Here is a 22,987-nt window from a genome sequence, read left to right on the forward strand (position 1 = left end):
TGGGGTGCAACAGAAGATCATCTTCCCCTTCCGAGAGTGAGTGCGTCCAGGTTACAAGCCTGGCTGTGGGTTCCCTCATGCCACCTAGAATGTGTGAGGATGGAGAGAGATCAGGGCTGTGTCAGCCTATAAACTCTGAAGTGCCGAGGCTGGATGAGGTCCGGCCTTGTGAACTGTGAAGTGCTGTGCCCAAGTGAGGCCAGGCCTCATAAACTGTGAAGCACTGGACACGTCTTGCTGTCAGCCCAGTCCCCAGGAATAAGGACAGGAGAGCACCGTTTCCTGAACACAGCACATGCTGCACGCCCAGCCCTGATAAGCTGTTTCACACACAGCAGCCCCAGGACTGGGGAACTAGCAGAAATGCGGGGTACAGTGGGAGAAGCCACTGGGAAGAGCCCCATTTGGCTGACTCCCATGCCCGGGAGCCAGGGTAAGGGGATGGGAGGGCCGCCGGCCCACCGCCTCCAGCGTCCATCCGGCTGTGTCCTCTCTCTTTACCAGGAGTCTCTGTACTCATTCGCACTCAAATGCCTCATCAGCCTCTCCACGGCCATCCTGCTGGGTCTCGTTGTTCTCTACCATGCCCGGGAGATCCAGGTCAGTGCTGAATACTGCAGGAAGCAGCTCCTCTCCTCAAACCCCAGATCCCCCAACACCAGCCCACCTTAGACCCCATCCCCTCAAAACATAAAAGGATGAATAATTGGCTTCTGATAGAAAAAAGATCTCCATAAAGACACACAGTTTCCATCATTCTAGCTTTCCTTGAAACACACATCTGTGTTTGAATTTTCACTGATTATTTACAAAAAAGAACACATAGTGAGAAAGTGAGGGGCTGAGCTGGGACTCTGGGACACACGGGTTGCTTCCAGGCTGGAGTGCAGTGGTGCGATCTTGGCTCGCTGCAACCTCTGCCTCCTGGGTTCGAGCGATTCTTCTGCCTCAGTCTCCCGAGTAGCTGGGATTACAGGCGCATGGCACCACACCTTGCTAATTTTTGTATTTCTAGTAGAGACAGGATTTCACCATGTTGGCCAGGCTGGTCTCGAACTCCTGACCTCCAGTGATCCACCCGTCTCAGCCTCCCAAAGTGCTAGGATTACAGGTGTCAGCCACTGCTCCTGGCCTATTTGTTTAGTTTTTGAGACAGGGTCTCACTCTGTTGCCCAGGCTGGAGTGCAGTGATGCAGTCATAGCTTTGACCTCTTGTGTTCAAGAGATTTTCCTGCCACAGCCTCCCGAGTAGCTGGGACTACAGCTGCGCACCACCACGCCTGGCTAATTTTTGTATTGTCTTGTCAGTGTCTCGCCATATTGCCCAGGCTGGGCTCAAACTCGTGGGCTCAAGTGATCGGCCCACCTCACCCTCCCAAAGTGTTGGGACTTTACAGGCATGAGCCACCATTGCACGGCTGCACATGCATGTTGATAACAGCACTGTTCAAAGTAGCCAAAAATCACACCTGTGATCCCAGCACTTTGGGAGGCCGAGGCGGGTGGATCACTTGGGGTCAGGAGTTCAAGACCAGCTTGGTCAACGTGGTGAAACTCCGTCTCTACAAAAATTAGCCAGGCATGATATCGGGTGCACGTAATCCCAGCTACTTGGGAGGCTGTGGCAGGAGAATCACTTGAACCTGGGAGGCAGAGGTTGCAGTGAGCTGAGATCGAACCATTGCACTCCAGCCTGGGCAACAGAGCAAGACTCCGTCTCAAAAAAACAAAAATACAAAGTAGCCAAAAAGCAGAAACAACATCCAAATGTCCATCCAGGCATGAATGGATAAATAAAATGTAGTGCACCTGTACAATGGACAATTATTCAACCTTTTTTTTTTTTGAGACGGAGTTTCACTGTTGTTGTCCAGGCTGGAGTGCAATGGCACGATCTCCAGCTCACCGCAACCTACGCCTCCTGGGTTCAAGCAATTCTCCTGCCTCAGCCTCCCGAGCAGCTGGGATTACAGGCATGTGCCACCACACCCAGCTAATTTTGTATTTTTAGTAGAGACGGGGTTTCTCCATGTTGGTCAGGGTGGTCTCGAACTCCCAACCTCAGGTGATCTGCCCGCCTCAGCCTCCCAAGGTGCTGGGATTACGGGCGTGAGCCACCGCGCCCAGCATAACCTTTTTTTTTTTTTGAGATGGAGTCTCACTCTGTTGCCCAGGCTGGAGTGCAGTGGCGTGATCTTGGCTCACTGCAACCTCCGCCTCCCAGGTTCGAGTGATTCTCCTGCCTCAGTCTCCTGAGTGGCTGGGATTACAGGTGCCCGCCACCACGCCTGGCTAATTTTTGTATTTTTAGTACAGATGGGGTTTCACCATATTGGCCAGGCTGGTCTCGAACTCCTGACCTCAGGTGATCCTCCCACCTTGGCCTCCCAAAGTGCTGGGATTACAAGCGTGAGCCACCATGCCTGGCCTATTCAACCTTAACAAAAGAACGAAACACCAAAACAGCAGAAATGTATTGTCTGAAAGTTCTGGAGTATAGAAGTCTGAGATCAAGGTGTTAGCAGGGTTGGTTCCTTCTGAGAGCCATGAGAGACAATCCGTCCCAGGCCTCTCTCCTAGCTTTTGGTTGCTGCTGGCAATTTTGGGGGTTCTCAGCTTAGGAGATGTGTCACTCCAATCTCTGCCTTGAGGATCACATGATGCTCTCCCTTTGAGAGTGTCTGTGTCCAAATTTCCCCTTTTTAAAATAAGAACACCAGTCATTATTGGATTAGGGCCCACTGTAATTAGATGATTCCACTTTTCTTTTTGAGACAGAGTTTCACTCTGTCACCCACACTAGAATGCAGTGGCTTGATCACAGATCACTGCAGCCTCAACATCCTGGGCTTACACAGTCCTCCCACCTCAGCCCCCAGGTAGCTGGGATTACAAGCACTTGCCACCATGCCCAGCTAATTTTTAAATTTTTTGCTTTTTTTGTAGAAAGGGGGTCTTACCATGTTGGCCAGGCTGGTCTTGAACTCCTGGGCTGAAGCGATCCTCCCACTTCAGCCTCCCAAAGTGCTGAGATTTCAGGCGTGAGCCACTATACCTGGCCTGATTCCAGCTTAACTTCATTTTAACTAGCCGACCTCGTTACAATGACCTCATTTAATGAGATGACCTCTATAAAGACCTTATCTCCATATAAGAGCACATTCAGAGGTACTAGAGGTCAGGATGCCAACATATCTTTTTCAGCAGAACACAAATCAACCTATAACAATTTCTGATACTGAACATGGATGAACCTCAGAAATACGACGCTCAGCAGAAGAACCCAGACATAAAAGGCCACAAATCGCATGCTTCCATTTATGTGAAATTTTCAGAAGATGCAAATCCGCAGAGACAGAGAGGAGATTAGTGGTTGCCGGGGGCTGGGAAAGGAGCGACTGCTAATGGGGACAGGGCTCCCTTTTGGGGTGATGGAAGTGTTCTGAAATTAGATAGAAGAGGTGTACTAAATCCCACTGAATTGTGCACTTTAAATGGGAGAATTGTACGGTTTGTGAATTTCATATATGTATACTTGTTTTTTTTTTGTTTTTTTTGTTTTTTTTTTGAGATGGCGTCTTGCTCTGTCACCCAGGCTGGAGTACAGTGGTGCAATCTCAGCTCATTGCAACCTCCGCCTCCTGGGTTCAAGTCATTCTCCTGCCTCAGCCTCCCGAGTAGCTGGGATTACAGGTACCTGCCACCACACCTGGCCAATTTTTGTATTTTTCGTAGAGATGGGGTTTCACCATGTTAGCCAGGCTGGTCTTGAACTCCTGACCTCGTGTTCCACCCGCCTCGGCCTTCCAAAGTGCTGGGATTACAGGCATGAGCCACTGCCCAGCCTGTTTTTGTTGTTTTTTTTTTTTTAAACACAGGATCTCGTTCTGTCGCCCAGGCTGGAGTACAGTGGTGCAGTCATAGTTCACTGCAGCTTGTACCTCCTGGGATCAAGGAGTCCTTCTGCCTCAGCCCTCCAAGTAGCTGGGACCACAGGCACAGACCACCATGCCCAGCTAAATGTAAAACCTTATATATATAGATATATAAAACCATACATATATAAAGACAGGATTTTCCTATGTTGCCCAGGCTGGTCTCGAACTCCTGGGCTAGAGTGATCCTCCTGCCTCGGCCTCCTAAAGTGTTGGGATTATAGGTGTGAGCCACAGACCCGGCTTTTTTTTTTTTAACTGTAATTCAGGCTGGACACAGTGACTCATGCCTGTAATCCCAATACTTTGGAAGGCCGAGGCAGGAGGATCGCTCGAGCACAGGAGTTCGAGATCAGCCTGGGCAACATAGTGAAACACCGTCTCTACACAAAAATTTTTTAAACAGTTAGCCAGGCATGGTGGTACACATCTGTAGTTCCAGCTACTTGGGAGGTTGAGGTGGGAGGATCACCTGAGCCCAGGGAGGTCAAGGCTGCAGTGAGCCATGATCGCGCCACTGCACACCAGCCTGGGGGACAGAATGAGACTCCCTCTCAAAACAAAAAAACAAAACAAAACAAACAACAAAATGGAGGCAGTATGGACGGTAACATAGCAAGACCCCCTCCTCTTAAAAAAAAAAAAAGGCTGGGCTCACACCTGTAATCCCAGCACTTTGGGAGGCCGAGGCGGGCAGATCACGAGGTCGGGAGATGGAGACCATCCTGGCTAACACGGTGAAACCCTGTCTCTACTAAAAATACAAAACATTAGCCAGGCGTGGTGGCGGGCGCCTATAGTCCCAGCTACTCGGGAGGCTGAGGCAGGAGAATGGCGTGAACCCGGAGTAGGAGCTTGCAGTGAGCCGAGATCGCGTCACTGCACTCCAGCCTGGGCAACGGAGCGAGACTCCGTCTCAAAAAAAAAAAAAAAAAAAAAGGAAGGAGTTAGAAGCTCCAGGAGTTACAAGCTCCAGTAAGCTATGATCCCGCCAGAGCAGGACCCGGTCTCAAAAAAAAGGGCGGGGGTGGGGGAGGGGGCGTGGCCGCATTCCTGATGATACCTTTTGCCTCCAGCTCCAATATGATTGGTCCCGGCTCCGTAACTGACAGATGTTATGTATCTTGGCGCTCCGCTCATCTCCCCTAGGACTGGCCCTGGACATGGCCAGGGTACCCCATGGAGGGCGAGCAGTGGCGCTGCAGGGTGTCCTTTATGTCAACGCTTTGCCGATGTGCGAGCGGAGGAGGCCCCTAGAACGCGCGGCCGCCACATTTTAAGGAAGTGACTTTTTTTTCTTTTTCTTATTTTAGAATGACTTTATTGCTTCTTATTTTTAAAATGACACGTGAAAAAGGAAAAAAAAAGATACTTAAGAGTTATACACACGTTCAGAAGGAAGAGAAAAGTACAGTGAAGGGCTGGGCACCCACACCTGGAATCTCAGCACTTTGGGAGGCTGAGGTGGGAGGACTGCTGGAGCCCAGGAGTTCAAAACCAGCCTGGGCAACAGAGCGAGTCCCCATCTCTGCATTAATTTTCTTTTTCTTTTTCTTTTCTTTTTTTTTTTTATCGAGACAGAGTCTCACTCTGTTGCCCAGGCTGGAGTGCAGTGGCGCAATCTTGGCTCACTGCAACCTCTGCCTCCCAGGTTCAAATGATTCTTGTGCGTCAGCCTCTCAAGGCTGAGATTACAGGCACCCACCACCACACCTAGCTAATTTTTTTTTTTTTTTTTTTTTTTTTTGTATTTTTAGTAGAGACGGGGTTTTGCCATGTTGCCTGGGCTGGTCTCAAACTGCTGGCCTCAGGCAGTCCTCCTGCCTCCCAAAGCACTGGGATTACAGGCAGGAGCCACTGCACCCATTCTGTTTCCACTTTTGGAGGTTGTGAATAGTGCCGTTGTGAATGTGTCTGTCCAAGGGTTTGCTTCAACACTTGTTTTAGTTTCTCTTGAGTCTGTCTAGGAGTGGGATTGCTGGGTCATTAGTAACTCTATGTTGAACTTTTTGGGGAACACTCATCTGATATTTCGTTCGAATTGTGGCCAGTGCTGAGAACTAGAGAGTTTTGCATACGAGGTCACGTTTCTGACTTCTCTTGGAAAAATTTGAAGCTGGTGCGGTTGCTTACACCTGTGATTCCAGCACTCTGGGAGGCTGAGGCAGGAGGACACTTGAGGCCAGGAGTTTTAGACCGGCCTGGGCAAAATAGGGAGACCCCATCTCTACAGGAAATTTAAAAAATTAGCCAGGCATGGTGTTGCATGCCTGTAATCCCAGCTCCTCAGGAGGAGACTGAGGCGGGAGGATCACTTGAGCCCAGGAGGTCAAGACTGCAGTGAGCTGTGATTGCACCACTGCACTCCAGCCCAGGCACAGAGCAAGACCTTGTCTCCAAAAAAAGGAAAAAGAAAAGAAAAATCCTCACCAGGCACAGTGGCTCACACCTGTAATCCCAGCACTTTGGGAGGCCGAGGCATGTGGATCACTTGAAGTCAGGAGTTTGAGACCAGCCTGGCCAACATGGTGAAACCCCGTATCTACTAAAAATACAAAAATTAGCCGGGCATGGTGGCAGGCACCTGTAATCCCAGCTACTCGGGAGGCTGAGGCAGGAGAATTGCTTGAACCCGGGAGGCAGAGGTTGCCAAGATCGTCTTCATGGTGCATGAGCCAAGTGAACCAGGATTGCGCCACTGCACTACAGCCTGTGCGACAGAGTGAGACCCTGTCTCAAGAAAAAGAAAAAGAAAGAAAAGAGGCTGGGCACGGTGGCTTACGCCTGTAATCCCTGCACTTTGGGAGGCCGAGGTGGGCAGATCACCTGAGGTCAGGAATTCGAGACTAGCCTGGCCAACATGATGAAACCCCATCTCTACCAAAAATACAAAAATTAGCCAGGTGTGGTGGGGCAAGCCTGTGATTCCAGCTACTCCGGAGGCTGAGGCAGGAGAATTGCTTTCACCCAGGAGGCGGAGATTGCAGTGAGCAGAGATCGTGCCACTGCACTCCAGCCTGGGCGATAAGAGCAAAACTCCATCTAAAAAAAAAAAAAAAAAAAAAAAAAAGAAAGAAAGAAAGAAAGAAAGAAAGAAAGAAAGAAAGAAAGAAAGAAAGAAAGGAAGGAAAGAAAGAAAGAAAGAAAGAAAGAAAGAAAGAAAGAAAGAAAGAAAGAAAGAAAAATCCGAACCTGTGGGGTTTCAGGCCAGGCTGATGTCACTCTCTGGGGGCGCGGTGGGGCTGGGCAGGGAGCGCGGAGCGTGCCTGACACCCATGGCTGGCTCCCTCCCGCCCTCCACAGCTGTTCATGGTGGACAACGGGGCTGATGACTGGCGCATCGCCATGACCTGCGAGCGCGTGTTCCTCATCTCGCTAGAGCTGGCGGTGTGCGCCATTCACCCGGTGCCCGGCCACTACCGCTTCACGTGGACGGCGCGGCTGGCCTTCACGTACGCGCCCTCGGTGGCCGAGGCCGATGTGGACGTGCTGCTGTCCATCCCCATGTTCCTGCGCCTCTACCTGCTGGGCCGGGTGATGCTACTGCACAGCAAAATCTTCACGGACGCCTCAAGCCGCAGCATCGGGGCCCTCAACAAGATCACCTTCAACACGCGCTTCGTCATGAAGACACTCATGACCATCTGCCCCGGCACCGTGCTGCTGGTCTTCAGCATCTCCTCCTGGATCATCGCGGCCTGGACCGTGCGCGTCTGCGAGAGGTGCGACCCCCGCCCCTGGAGCCCCCCCAGCCCCCAGCCCCCGTCTCCCTGGACCTCCATGCCCATTCATGATTTCACCGACCCTGGGCCCCTCCCGACCCTGGCCATTGCTTCTGTCTACCCGACTGCAAGACACCCGTGGTGCCTCCTGTCTTCCAGTTTGTGGCTTCAGTAATCATCCTCCCTGGGGACCTAACCCTGTGTCCCCAGCTGCCCTCAACCAGGGAGGGACCCCAGCTCCCTCTCCCTCATCCTCCCTGCCAGGGTCTCCCAAGCTTCCTTCTCCCAGCCCCTCGGCTCCCTGGGAGGCTGACTCCCGATCTCTGGCCCCGGGGGGCGCAGGCAGCAGGCACAGGGATGCCTCCCCGTCCCCTCTGTTTCCCACCTCCCACGTTTAACCAGCTTTCATTCTCCCCTCTGCCCGCTCCACTGGACTTTAGGGAAAACATGTGAGTCCCACCCTCCACTGAGCTGTGTGCGCAGAGCAGCCGCTGCCACCGCTGCCGCCATCCCCGACCCGCTAGGAATTTAAGATTAGCTGCCGCAAGGGGAGGGAGGCAGGGATAACGGGCCCGGCGGGGTGGGTCGGGGTAAGTCACCCCGTCACGGGGGCAGGCCACTCCACTGCGCGTCCTCTCCGAGCCTCAGGGCCCTTGTGTCCAAAGGGCGAGGGATTAAGGAAGGGCTTGGCTCTCATGTTGTGTTTGGGCAGCTGACCCTTGGGAGCTCCGATGTTTCCTCCCAAGACTTAAATGGATCTGGGGTGGGCTAGGTGCGGTGGTGGTGCCTGTGATCCCAGCTACTCGGGAGGCTGAGGCAGGAGAATTGCTTGAACCTGGGACGCGGAGGATGCAGTGAGCTGAGATTGCGCCACTGCACTCCAGTCGAAAAAAAAAAGACAAATAAATGGGTCTGGGATGAAGGAAAACCGGCCGGGCCTTTGGGACCTCCAAGCAGGAGGGAGTCTGTTGTAAATACCCCGAGGAGGTGGTGGGCCATCAACCCGATTTACAGAGAGGGAAACTGAGGCTCTGGGGGGCAAAGGGACTTGCCCGGAGGCTTGAGTCCTGGCAGTCTCAGAGGCAGGAGGGGCTCCGCCAGGCCTGGGGTGTGAGGGTGCCTTATCTGGGAGAGGGTCTCCCTGCCATGCACCTAGCTGGTGGAGGCCCTGGAGGGGTCCCTGGCTGGACCCCTGCTTGCCCTCAGCACCCCATCCTCATCCCTCCACCCAGCCCCCACCCCCCATACTCCCACGGGCCCTGCCTGGGCATGAGGCCTGGCTCTCAGGGATGAAAGGCCCAGTTTCTCCGGCTGTTAAGGCTTCCAGGGCTCTCCTTGGGCTCTTGATGTTCCCCCATGCAGCTCTCACACCCCTGATGGGTGAGGTCAGAACTAGGGTCAGGGGTATGGTGTGCCCCTCATCAGGTATCCCTGAGGTCCAAGCTGGGTCCTTGCAGGGCTCTGGGGGGGTGGAGCACGGGGCAGGGCCGGCAGGCAGCCAATCCTAAATTCTGAGCCTGGCGACAATGCTTGAAGCCCCCTTGCCTGCCTCGCTCTGACCCACCCCCGCCTCCCGCATGTCCCCCAGCCGTGCTCCTGGGTGGTCCCGCGGCACCCCCCACCATAGCTCCGTCTGGATCTGGGGCTCACCCACCCACCGACTAGAGGGCACCCCCCTGCCCCTCCTGCCCTCTGGGGGTCAGGCAGCTTGGGGCTCAGATGTTTTGGTGTAAGATGGGGGTCAGTCAGCTGGGCGCTGTGGCTCATGCCTGTAATCCCAGCACTTTGGGAGGCCGAGGCGGGTGGATCACCAGGTCAGGAGATTGAGACCATCCTGGCTAACATGGTGAAACCCTGTCTCTACTAAAAATACAAAAAAAAAAAAAAAAAATTAGATGGGCATGGTGGCGGGCGCGTGTAGTCCCAGCTACTCGGGAGGCTGAAGCAGGAGAATCGCTTGAACCCGGGAGGTGTAGGTTGCAGTGAGCCAAGATCATGCCACTACACTCCAGCCTGGGCAACAGAGAGAGATATTGTCTCAAAAAAAAAAAAGATAGGGTCAGTCCCTGGGCCTTTACCCAGCAAGTGTCCTAGAAGCCCAGACTGGAGGTGCCTGGAGTGGCATTCGACTTCCGCGGGAGTGAAGACCCCCAAATGCCAATATTTGGGGAGCCCCCATCTCCTTCCCTCTGGAGCCTGACCCCAGCCCTATCCTTGGGCTGTGTCACCCACTGTGCCTGGCACAGGCCTCCCCTGAAGATCCTGCTCTATCCAGGCCACTTCCTCGGTGCTACCCCAGTTGGCCTCTGACCTTGAACCCCCCGGAGGCTGGCTTGGGGCTCAAATGATCTAAGCCCTGGGAAGGAGTGGGTTAGCTGGAAGCCAGGTCAGAGGGGGCCCAGTCTCCAGAAAAAGGCCAAGGGGATTTGGGGACTGAGAGCTGAGTGGGAACAGATCCTAGAGCCACCCCCAGACCCAGAGAGCCAAGCCTTTGGCCCGCTGGCATGGCCACAGGCAGAACCTCTTTGCAGCCCCTCTGGCCGAAGTCCCAAGCCTGGCTGTGACCAGGACTAAGTTCTGTCAGTCTTGGGGCCTGTCTCCCTGGGTCCCAAATATAGCCCCAGGCATCTCCCCAGTGCCAAAGCCGATGCCCCTCTCTTCCCAACCCCCAGATGCAACATAGGCTGAGTTGGGGGACTCACGCTGTCCTCCAGTCTATGTCCTTCCTATATGGACGTCCCTTCTTCACTTGAGCCCCAGGTGGTGATCCTCCAGCCTCCCACCTCCTCCAGTCCTCCTCCCTCCTTGGGGCCTTGCTGGCTAAGGAAGTTCTTCCTGGTGTCTGACCTGAATTCTTGCCTCCACCTCCTGCCGCTTCTGGTGCTGTGGTCACCCATCCCCCTGTCTGTGTGTGTCTGTCGTTGGGAGGGGGATTGTATGTTCATACAACCTCACCTGGGCCCCTCTCTGCCCCATCCAGGGAAGCAGTTTGGGGGGCAGGCAAAGGGAATGTGGAAGGGCTGTAGGGGGGGAGAGGGTGCGCCTGTCCTGTACCCACAGGACATGGCCCCAACGCAGTGAGGTGGACTCAGGGCCCTCTAGCCCTGGTGCTGCCCCAGGGGGTGTGATAGAGGCAAAGGGGATGGTATAGACTGAGCCCTCCCTCTTCCCACTCTGGCTCCCCCAGGTACCACGACAAGCAGGAAGTAACCAGCAACTTCCTGGGGGCCATGTGGCTGATTTCCATCACCTTCCTCTCCATTGGCTACGGCGACATGGTGCCCCACACCTACTGCGGGAAGGGTGTGTGCCTGCTCACTGGCATCATGGTAAGGGTGAGGGTCCATGTGTATGATCCTGGGAGGTCCAGCCAGCCGCCCGCTCCACCAGCCCTTGCATACCCCTTGCTGACAGGGTGCTCATCCCATCACGAGCTGTGCCTGATCAGTGTCCCTCCATCTGTCAGTCCACCCCTCCCCTGCTCTGCTCTTTTCCTCTGACGTCGCGTGGAAGCCACACCCACAGGCTTCCTGGGACATCTCCCTGCGGTCCTTCCAGGCCTAGATATGCAGCTCCCACCATGCCTGCCCAGTAAAAAGCTGCGGTCCACTCTGACCAGAGAGTCACTGTCACCCCTTTATTCTCTACAGCCCGATTTATTCACAGCCTTTGGATCCAGGGCAAGGGGCTTGATGCTGATGTGCCTTAGTTTCCTCAGCTGTGACCAGCACTACTTCCTCTGCTTTGCAAGGGCTAAGTCGGTTATTTATGTGAGAATCCCAGAACTGTGAATGCCATGGACATGCTATAACTACTTGCTGGGGGCCGGGCATGGTGGCTCATGCCTGTAATCCCAGCACTTTGGGAGGCCAAGGTGGGCAGATCACCTGAGGTTGGGAGTTTGAGATCAGCCTGTGACCAACATGGAGAAACCCTGTCTCTACTAAAAATACAAAAATAGCCGGGAGTGGTGGCTCACACCTGTAATCCCAGTACTTTGGGAGGCCAAGGCGGGTGGATCACGAGGTCAGGAGTTCAAGACCAGCCTGGCCAACGTGGTGAGACCCTGTCTGTACTAAAAATACAAAATTAGCTGGGCGTGGCGGTGGGTGCCTGTAATCCCAGCTACTAGGGAGGCTGAGGCATGAGAATTGCTTGAACCCAGGAGGCAGAGGTTGTGGTGAGCGGAGATCACGTCATTGCACTCCAGCCTGGGCAACCAGAGTGAACTAAGTCTCAAAAAAAAAAAAAAGAAAAAAGAAACCTGCTGGGCTGTGTCCTCTGCAGCCCAAACTCCCTTCCTTAGCTGACTTTCGGGGTGTTCCCTGAGTTTTTTGTGACAGTGGGCGCAGGCAGCACCCCGTCTCCCCGAAGGATTCTCAAGTCTGCCGTGGGTGCCTGTGAGCATCCTTTCACACTCACTGCTTTCTCTTTTCCCTAATTCAGTCATCGGGGTCCCTGTCCATCCCCTCTTTCCAGAGCCTTCTTTCTCTCCAGACATGTTTTATGCCCATGCCAACAAATGCTTTTCCATGTTTTATTTTTATGTTTTTATAAAGATGGGGTCTCACTATGTTGCCCAGGCTGGTCATGAACTCCTGGGCTCAAGTGATCCTCCTGCTTGGGCCTCCCAAGGTGCTGGAGTTACAGGCCTAAGCAACTGCACCTGGCCCATGCCTGACTTTTTTTTTTTTCTCATTGAGATGGAGTCTCACTCTGTTGCCCAGCCTGGAGTGCAATGGCACGATCCCAGCTCACTGCAACCTCTGCCTCCCGGGTTCAAGCCATTCTCCTGCCTCAGCTTCCTGAGTAGCTGGAATTACAGGCGCCTGCCACCAGGCTCGGCTAATTTTTCTATTTTTAGTAGAGACAGGGTTTCATCATGCTGGCCAGTCTGGTCTTGAACTCCCAACCTCAGATAATCCACCTGCCTCAGCCTCCCAAAGTGCTGGGATTACAGGCATGACGCCACCACGCTGGCGCTTTTTTTTTTTTTTTTTTTTGAGATAGAGTCTCGCTCTGTCGCCCAGGCTGGAATGCAGTGGCATGATCTCAGCTCACTGCAACCTTCCCCTCCCAGGTTCAAGCGATTCTCCTGCCTCAGCCTCCTGAGTAGCTGGGATGGCAGGCACCCGCCACCAGGCCTGGCTAATTTTTGTATTTTTAGTACAGACAGGGTTTCACCATGTCGACTAGGCTGGTCTCAAACTCTTGACCTCAGGTGATCCACCCACCTTGGCCTCCCAAAGTGCTGGGATTACAGGTGCAAGCCACTGCACCTGGTCCGTGTCTGCTTTTTTGCTGGCAGCCCAGCATGGGTCCCTCCCTGCAGCATCTGTGTGGTGCATCATGCTGTTGCAGAGCCGTTGTCCATTCCTTTTCCTTGCTGTCTAGTATTCTAGGTGGAGGTTTCCAGCAAGTCACTCTGTCCCAGTTGACAGGGCTTTTCCTGAGAACAGGCTTCTGGGTCCTCTCAAAACCTTTGTCCTGGCCTGGAAACCGAGACAGGGTTTCCTCCGGGAGCCCCTGCTTCTGCTCTAGGCCAACCCTGCTCAGGCTCAGGGTGTTGGCATCTAAACCTGCCTGGAGCTGGGCATGGTAATGGCTCATGCCTGTAATCCCAGTACTTTGGGAGGCCGAGGTGGGTGGATCATTTGAGGCCAGGTGTCCGAGACCAGCCTGGGCAACATAGTGAGACCCTATATCTCTACCAAAAAAAAAAAAAAAAAAAAAACAGGGCCAGGCGCAGTGGCTTACACCTGTACTCCCAGCACTTTGGGAGGCCAAGGCGGGTGGATCACCTGTCAGGAGTTCAAGACCAGCCTGACCAACATGGTGAAACCCCCTCTTTACTAAACAAACACACACACACACACACACACATACACACACAATTAGCGGGATGTGGTGGTGCACGCTTCTAGTTCCAGCTACTCAGGAGGCTGAGGCAGGAGAATCGCTTGAACCTGGGAGGTGGAGGTTGCAGTCAGCTGAGACTGTGCCACTGCACTCCAGCCTGGGCGACAGAGCGAGACTCCATCTCAAAAAAAAAAAAAAAAAAAAAAGAATCGTCCTACCTCCTGGAGTTGTTGGGGGTCAAATGAGCTAATGTGTGGGACATGGTTCCCTCTGACATTTGATGAATAGGAAACGAGTAGACCTGAAGTCAGTGAGCTCAGCAGATGGAATCCACTCACACTGCTGGCTCAGAGAATGGGGAGGCTGCAATCTGGGCAGGCTTCCTGGAGGAGGGAGTGACCTCAAGACAGGACGCTGATGTGCCCCCTCTGCCCTGCACACAGGGAGCTGGCTGTACCGCGCTCGTGGTGGCTGTGGTGGCTCGGAAGCTGGAGCTCACCAAGGCTGAGAAGCACGTGCACAACTTCATGATGGACACTCAGCTCACCAAGCGGGTGAGGACCGCGGTTCCCATGGAGGCCGCCTCCTGGCCTTGTCAGCGAGTGTAGAACTTCCCTGCTTTCCCTCTGTACGTGCCGGGCATGCTCATGTGCCCATGGGTTACCATGCAGCCCCGTGTCAAGACTGTGCTGGCTTTGGGAGGCCGAGGCAGGTGGATCACCTAAGGTCAGGAGTTCGAGACCAGCCTGGCCAACATGGCGAAATCCCATCTCTACTAAAAATACAAAAATTAGCCTGGCATGGTGACAGACGCCTGTAGTCCCATCCACTTGGGAGTCTGAGGCAGGAGAATCGCTTGAGCCTGGGAAGCAGAGGCTGCAATAAGCCAAGATGGCACCACTGCACTCGAACCTGGGTGACAGAGCAAGACTCCGTTTAAAAAAAAAAAAAAGGACTGTGCTTGGCTTTGCCACCACGCATCCATCTGTGAGTAATGCACAGAGAGACATCGTGGCATCAACCCTCGTGCCCAGTCACGTCCAGCCATGGGCATTCAGTAAGAGGCTTGAGCCAGACTGCCATATGCAATTTGAGAGCTGCCTGACCCTAGCGGGTTGACTGCTCTGTACCTCAGCTTCCCCATATAGAAAATCAGGGAAATAAAAACACATGCCGATTCACTGAGTTAACATCTGCATCATGGCCAGGCGTGGTGGCTCACGCCTGTAATCCCAGCACTTTAGGAGGCCGAGGCGGGCAGATCACTTGAGGTCAGGAGTTCAAAACCAGCCTGGCCAACGTGATGAAACCCCATCTCTAGTAAAAATACAAAAATTAGCTGAGCGTGATCGCAGGCGCCTGTAATCCCAGCTACTAGGGAGAGTGAGGCAGAAGAATCACTTGAACCCGAGAGGTGGAGGTCGCAGTGAGGCAAGATCGTGCCACTGCATTCCAGTCTGGGCCACAGAGCCTCAAAAAACAAACAAACAAACAAACAAAAAACATTAAAAACATTTGCATGGTGCATAGAAGGGGCCTGGCCCATCATGAGTGATGTGTGTTAGGTATACACACACTGCACAGACGTTGTGCAAGCATGGCCCTGCCTTATAGCCCAGGGACCCTGAGAGGCATTTCCAGAAGTTTCTAGAGGTTTCTGGAAGATTGTAGACATTTCTGGAGCCTTTTGGAATTTCACGCCAACCCTGAGGAATTGTTCTTTTTCTGGCCCCAGGTAAAAAACGCCGCTGCTAACGTTCTCAGGGAGACGTGGCTCATCTACAAACATACCAGGCTGGTGAAGAAGCCAGACCAAGCCCGGGTTCGGAAACACCAGCGTAAGTTCCTCCAAGCCATCCATCAGTAAGTCCAGCACCTTTCCAGCTCACGTTTCTGTGTCCACATGGCGCGGAGGCAGCCCTCGCAGCTCTGTGTGGCCTCTTCACGGCTCCCTGCCAGGGACGGGTGGTCAGTTGGTTGGGGCCTGCATCTTCTGAGCTGGGTGGATGGGAGGATCTTCAGAGGGAGGCAGATGATGGGGTCTGCTAAGTCATGGACACGACTCAGTAAGTGGCAGGATGTATATTTTATTCTCTGGAATAACCAGGATAATTCTTACCCTTTAGACTTTGAAGCGATTTCCTCTTTTTGCTTTGTCTGCCAGGAAGCTCATAGTTAAATCCATGGTCTGATCCATGGGATCATGTAGGATAACTAGAAATGAATTGGGCCAGGTGCGGTGGCTCATGCCTGTAATCCCAGCACTTTGGGAGGCAGGAAGATCGCTTGAGTCCAGGAGTTCAACACCATCCGTGGCAATACAGGGAGACCCCATCTCTACAAAAACTAAGAACTTAGCTGGGTGTGGTAGTGTGCCTCTGTGGTCCCAGATACTCGGGAGGCTGAGGTGGAAGGATCACTTGAGTCTGCAGGGTCAAGGCTGCAGTGAGCCATGATTGTGCCACTGCACTCAGCTGGGTTACAAAGTGAGACCTTGTCTCAAAAAAAGAAAAGAAAAAGAAAAAAAAGGCCGGGCGCGGTGGCTCACGCCTGTAATCCCAGCACTTTGGGAGGCCGAGGTGGGTGGATCATGAGGTCAGGAGATCAAGACCATCCTGGCTAACACAGTGAAACCTCGTCTCTACTAAAAATACAAAAAATTAGCCAGGCGTGGTGGCGGACGCCTGTAGTCCCACCTACTCAGGAGGCTGAGGCAGGAGAATGGCATGAACCCAGAAGGCGGAGCTCGCAGTGAGCTGAGATTGTGCCGCTGCACTCCAGCCTGGGCGACAGAGCGAGACTCTGTCTCAAAAAAAAAAAAAAGAAAAAAAGAAAAAGAAAAAAAAGAAGAAAGAAATTGCTTGATTCCCTATGTTGGTTCTTTGCCCTGAGAACTATTTAATAAAGTAGCTCTAAATCCTTGGCTGCTCACTGAAGTCACCAAGGGGCTTTTTAAAAATCCCAAGAGCCACATCCAACATCAGTTACTTAGTAGAGTCTGGGTTGCAGTCTGGGTTTACATTTAAATTCCTCAAATGACTGCTTGGTTGGGCACGGTGGCTCACACTTATAATCCCTGCACTTTGGGAGGCCAAGGAGGGAAGACTGATTGAGGCCAAGATTTGGAAACCAGCCTGGGCAACATAGTGAGACCCCACTCTATGTAAAAATTAAAAAATAAAGCGAGGCGTGGTGACTCACACCTCGTAATCCCAGCACTTTGGGAGGCTGAGCCAGGAGGATCGCTTGAGGCCAGGAGTTTGCAACCAGCCTGGGCAGCAAAGTGAGACCCCGTCTCTACAAAAATAAAAAAATTAGCCCAGTGTGGTGGCATGTGTCTATTGTCCCAGCTACCCAGGAGGCTGAGGTGGGAGGATAACTTGAGCCCAGTAGGTCAAGGTTGCAGTGAGCTGTGATTGCGCTACTGCACTCCAGCCTGGGCCACAGAGCAAGACCTTGCCTTAAAAAACTATATATGGCTGGGTGCAGTGGCTCACGCCTGTAATCCCAGCACTTTGAGAGGCCGAGGCAGGTGGATCCCCTGATGTCAGCCTGGCCAACATGGCGAAACCTTGTCTCTACTAAAAATATAAAAATTAGCCAGGCATGGTGGCACGTGCCTGTAGGTTGTACTGAGCTGAGATCGCACCACTGCACTCCAGCCTGGGCGACAGAGTAAGTCTCAGTCTCAAAAAATCAAAAATAAAATATATTAAAATAAGTAAATAAATAAAATTTCCTCAGGTGAGTCCAATATGCAGCCAGTCAGCAAACTTTTTCTGTAAAGGGCCAGATGGTAAATCTTTCAGGTTTTATGGGCCAGACCGTTTCTGTCCCACTCTTCAACTCTCTGCTGCTGAGGCAGGGAAGCAGTGAGGATAACCTGGTGTGGCCATGTTCCAAAGAAACCTTATTTTCCAAAATAGGCGGCCGGCTAGATTTGACCCACAGGCCATAATATGCTGACGACAATGCTGTCCACTAGAATAGCACGTGAACAACATATATAATTTTAAATTTGCTAACAGCCACATTAGAAAAAAGTACAAAAGGCTGGGCGCGGTGGCTCACGCTTGTAATCCCAGCACTTTGGGAGGCCGAGATGGGTGGATCATTTGAGGTCAGGAGTTCAAGACCAGCCTGACCAACATGGTGAAACCCCATCTCTATTAAAAATACAAAAAAATTAGCTGAGCGTGGTGGCACATGCCTGTAGTCCCAGCTACTCGGGAGGCTGAGGCAGGAGAATCACATGAACCTGGGAAGCTGAAGTTGCAATGAGCCAAGATCACGTTGAGACAGTCCCCTGGACTGGCTTAGGTACAGAAGGGAGTGCCAGCAGGTGCAGTGGCTCATGCCTGTAATCCTTTTGGAGGCTGAGACGGGCGGATCACATGAGGTCAGGAGTTCGAGACCAGCCTGACCAACATGGTGAAACCCCATCTCTACTAAAAATACAAAAATTAAACCAGGTGTGCTGGTGAGCGCTTGTAATTCCAGCTACTCAGAAGGCTGAGCCAGGAGAATCGCCTGAACCGGGAAAGCGGAGGTTGCAGTGAGCTGAGACCGTGCCACTGCACTCCCGCCTGGGTGACAGAGTGAGACTCCGTCTCAAAAAAAACAAAGGGATGGTCAAAAGGGGCGAGGGCATACACTAACCAACTCCCCCTGTGGCCAGCTGTCCAGAGACCAGGGTCATCAGTGCCAACACCAACACTGAGTAGCAAGTGTGGGTTCAAATCCTGCCGGGGTGCGGATGGGCAGTGGCTTTACCCCTCTGAGCCTCAGTTTCCCCCTCAGGAGATGGTGTCGGCATAGTTTTCTGAATGAAACACCGCCTCCGGTGGTGGAGAGAGGACAGGTGTGCCCCTGAGGGGCTGGCACAGAACCCTCAGAGCCTGGGCACCTCCCCAGAGCAATGGCAGCCCCTCGGCCATCTGGGAACCCCGCACGGGGCCCTAGGGTGGCATCCCCGGGAGGTGGGCAGGGTTGGGTACATGCCGAACAACTGTGCTGAGGTTAAAATTGCCTTGTGATTTTTCTCCTGCTCTGCCCGGTCCTGCCAGGGCTCAGAAGTAAGTCTTCTCCCAGGGGCTTGGTGGGGCTGGGAAATCGGGGGTGCATGGTGGTCACAGACAGGGGGTACACCCGGGGCATGCCAACCCCAGCCTCAGAGGCGGGCAGGGTTCACATCTGCCCCATGGATCCGTGCAGGCTTCACCTTGGTCTGGGATCCAACTTCCTCGGGCAGTCCTGAGTTGGGCTGGAGACAGGACCAGCCAATGGTGGTGTGGGCGGTGGCCAGGCTGACTTCTGCCCCTGGCGCACCGGCTGTGTACTGGGAGGGAATAGACTACAGGGAATCGGCCTCCCAACTCCCACCTCATCCTCTGATGCATGTCCCATAGGTGACCCCGGGTGGGTGCATGAAAGTCCCTTCCCCCACTGCAGCCTCCACGGGAACCTGCCTAACCCCCTCCCCCAACCCCGTGTCCCCACAGGCTCCGGAGTGTGAAGATCGAGCAAGGGAAGCTGAACGACCAGGCTAACACGCTTACCGACCTAGCCAAGGTGAGGGGGTTGGGGCAGGGTGGGCCGGACAGGGCAGGTGGGGCCCTGGAGCAGATAGGATGGGGCTCAGCTCCTGCCGGAGGAGGGCACAAGGACCCGCTGTGGGCTGAGTGCAGTGGCGGGCGGATCGCTTGAGCTCAGGTGTTTGAGACCAGCCTGGGCAACATGGTGAAATCCCGTCTCTACAAAAAAAAATACAACAATTAGCCAGGCGTGGTGGCGGGCGCCTTTAATCCCAGCTACTTGGGGGCTGAGGCAGGAGAATCGCTTGAACTTGGGGGGTTGAGGCTGCAGTGAGCCGAGATGGCACCACTGCAGTCCAGCCTGGGTGACAGAGTGACACCCTGTCTCAAAAAAACGGTAATAATTTTAAAAATAATTTAAAAATTTAAAAAGAGTACACAATTAGGGGGCTAAATGGGTGAAAAGGTATTTCTAGATTTAGGCATACCACCTCAATTCAAGATCTGAAATGGAAGAGAAAAAATTCCTTTGCTATGGGTATAAATTCAAATGATAGCCTTGGGAGAAAGCTTATTTGTATAGCAATTAAACATCTGTCAGGAAATTTAAATTGATTGCAAGAGAAATTGGGGCCGGCTGGGTTCAATGGGTCATGCCTATAATCCCTGTACTTTGGGAGGCTGAGGCAGGCAGATCACTTGAGCCCAAGAGGTTGAGACCAGCCTGGGCAGCACAGAGAGACCCCATCTGTACAAAAAGAATAAAAAAATTAACCAGGCATGGTGGTGAGTGCCTGTAGTCCCAGCTATTAGGGAGGCTGAGGCGGGAGAATCACTTGAGCCCAGGAGGTCAAGGCTGCTATGAGGTATGATCACTCTGCTGCACTCTAGCCTGGGCAACAGAGTGAGACCATGTCTCAAAAAAAAAAAAAGCAAGAAAGAAATCAGTTTGTGTTATACATGGATCTGTGTGTTGATTCGAATATCAAGTCATCTCCCACTTTTTTTTTTTAGCTTTATTTATTTATTTTTTGAGACAGAGTCTTGCTCTGTCACCCAGGCTGGAGTGCAGTGGCGCAATCTCAGCTCACTGCAACTTCCGCCTCCCGGGTTCAAGCAATTCTCGTGCTTCAGCCTCCAGAGTAGCTGGGATTATAGGCATGCACCAGCATGCCCGGCTAATTTTTGTACTTTTAGTAGAGACGGGGTTTCGCCATGTTGGCCAGCCTGGTCTCGAACTCCTGACCTTAAGTGATCCACCCCCCTCAGCCTCCCAAAGTGTTGGGATTACAGGCGTGGGCCACCGTGCCCAGCCCATTTCCCACTTTTTGAATTCTTCCACTGGAAGATGTGTCACTGGACCCCAGTTGCAATTAATCAAGTGCTTGAGATCTTTGCAACACTGATTTGAATTCCCTTCTGACCAATGACATAGTTTCAGAAAATAGCTTTTGCTCAGTGGCTACATCCCCTGATCTATCAGTCAGCTTGAGGCTAATTTCATGTTATCTTTAGAAAATGTTAAGTCCCATTCTATTTTATTTCTTGTCCCCAGTGCATTTTGGACTCACTTCCTCCATCACTAGGAAGAGAAGGCAATCTAGCTTAATATTAACCTACAATAAATTTAATTTGGAAGGGAATCTTTTTTTTTTTTTTCTGAGACAGGGTCTTGCTCTGTGGTACAGGCTGGAGTGCAGTGGCAAAATCATGGCTCACCGCAGCCTTAACCTCCCCAGGCTCAAGCAATCCCCCCACCTCATCCTCCTGAGTAGCTGGGACGACAGGCGCACACCACCAGGTCCTGCTAATTTTTGTATTTTTTGTAGAGATGGGGTTTCATCATGTTGCCCAGGCTGGTCTCAAACTCCTGAGCTCAAGTGATCCTCCCGCCTTGGCCTCCCAAAGTGCTGGGATTACAGGCGTGAGCCACCGCACCCAGAAAAGAATCTTACAGAGAGAAAAACATATTCTAGACCCCTGAAGATATACAGTTAACTCTCGAACATGGGGGTTATGGGGTGCTGACCCCTTAAAAGTCAAATATTCCCATATAACTTCTTTTTTTCTTTTTGAGACAAAGTCTCACTCTGTTGCCCAGGCTGGAGTGCAGAGGTGCGATCTCAGCTCACTGCAGCCTCCATCTCCTAGGTTTCAGGTATTCTCCTGCCTCAGCCTCCTGAGTAGCTAGGATTACAGGTATATGCCACCACGCCTAGCTACTTTTTGTATTTTTAGTAGAGATGGGGTTTCACCATGTTGGCCAGGCTGGTCTCGAACTCCTGACTTCAAGTAATCCACCTGCCTTGGCCTCCCAAAGTGCTGGGATTACAGGCATAAGCCACTGTGCCCGGCCTCATATAAGTTTTGACGCCCCCTCACCCCAAATTTAACTACTGATAGCCTACCATTGACCAAAAGCCTTACTGATAAACAGTTAATTCACATATATTTTGTGTATATATACTGTATTCTTACAGTAAGGTATGGTAGAGAAAGGAAAATATTAAGAAAATCAGGCCAGATGCAGTGGCTCATGCCTGTAATCCTAGCACTTTGGGAAGTTGAGGAGGGAGGATCACTTGAGCTCAGGAATTCAAGACCAGCCTGGGCAACATGGCAAAACTCCATTGCAACAACAACAAAAAAAATACAAAAATTAGCAGGAGGCTGAGGTGGGAGGATCACTTGAGCCTGGGAGGTAAAAGCTGCAGTCAGCTGTGACTGCACCACTGCACTCCAGTCTGGGAGACAGAGCAAGACTCTGTCTCTAAAAAATAAAATTTTAAGCCTGGGTGTAGTGGCTCATCCCTGTAATCCCAGCACCTTGGGAGGCAAAGGTGGGCGGATCACCTGAGGTCAGGAGTTCAAGACCAGCCTGGCCAACATGGTGAAACTTTGTCTCCACTAAAAATACAAAAATTAGCCGGGTGTGGTAGCGGGCACCTGTAATCTCAGCTACTTGGGAGGCTGAGGCAGGAGAGTCGCTTGAACCCAGGAGGTGGAGGTTGCAGTGAGCCGAGATCATGCCTCTGCACTCCAGCCTAGACAAAAGAGCGAGACTCCGTCTCAAAAATAAAAATAAAAATAAAAATTTTAAACCTCAGAAAAGACTAAAAAGAACTACCTGAAGGCTGGACACTGCTCTGGCCTCCAGGTGTCACCCTCTGGCTCTAGGGACTGTGGTGCCTGAGAGAGGCCAGGGTAAGGTCAGTGGTGCTAGGAGGGGAGGCCCCCACAAGGTGTTTGCACTCGGAGTGGGGTCTGCCTTGCAGTGATGGAGGGAAAAGGGTAGGGGGCACAGTGGAGGAAGCTGGGAGGAAGAGGCTGGGTGTGAGAGGACAGAGGAGCTGGGGTGGGCACCTCGTCCTGTCCTGTCTTCCTTCCACCACTGCCTCCATCCTCCCACGGAGGCCGCCGCGGGGTGGCAAACCGGTGTCCTCACCCAGCTGCGCTCAGAGCCGTGGAGTGATGTTCTAGTGCCACCTGGTGGCCAGAGTGGTGTCTGCACCCAGGACTGTCCCTGCCTGGCTGGCCTCCCTTGCCCATAGTGGGACAGTGCCAGAACCGGGCAGTTGAGGTGGTAGGGATGCCCCACTGGCTGCTGTAACAGTAATTGTGGCTGTCGTGTTCCCAGTCTGTGATTGCGTCAGATTCTCAGGGCAGTCACCTTCCTCATTAGACCCCTGTCCCCTCCCCAGCCTAATGGGAGGGGTGGCAGTTCACGACTGAACAGGGTCCCCCCTCCTCTTCTTCCTATGCAGCCATGTCCCCACGCTCCTGCTGTTCCCCAGCCTGGAGCAACGTCAGCCCCAAACATCCCCCAGGTCTGTGGGTACCACTTGAGCACTGCCTGTGGCTATGTGTGCCCTGTGGCCACTAGACCCCCAGGGCAGCTCTGGGCATGTCCCCCCACCCCAGAACCTCACTAGGCCTT

General features: G+C 52.8%; 1 protein-coding gene across 3 annotated transcripts in view; it reads left to right on the forward strand.

Moving 5' to 3' along the window:
• Positions 1-22,987, forward strand: part of KCNN1 (potassium calcium-activated channel subfamily N member 1) — a 46,938-nt gene that overhangs the window by 22,305 nt on the left and 1,646 nt on the right. For 2 of the 3 annotated variants that reach the window (XM_055372135.2, XM_031004699.3), the window contains 6 exons: positions 505-600; positions 7,239-7,657; positions 10,845-10,986; positions 13,960-14,070; positions 15,252-15,379; positions 19,018-19,087. In XM_055372135.2, coding sequence (XP_055228110.1) covers positions 505-600; positions 7,239-7,657; positions 10,845-10,986; positions 13,960-14,070; positions 15,252-15,379; positions 19,018-19,087 — 966 coding nt within the window. The remainder of the gene's footprint in view (positions 1-504; positions 601-7,238; positions 7,658-10,844; positions 10,987-13,959; positions 14,071-15,251; positions 15,380-19,017; positions 19,088-22,987) is intronic. The other variant, XR_008674216.2, reaches the window with a different exon arrangement.

Source organism: Gorilla gorilla, chromosome 20 (assembly GCF_029281585.2).
Source record: "Gorilla gorilla gorilla isolate KB3781 chromosome 20, NHGRI_mGorGor1-v2.1_pri, whole genome shotgun sequence".
Taxonomy (NCBI): domain Eukaryota; kingdom Metazoa; phylum Chordata; class Mammalia; order Primates; family Hominidae; genus Gorilla; species Gorilla gorilla.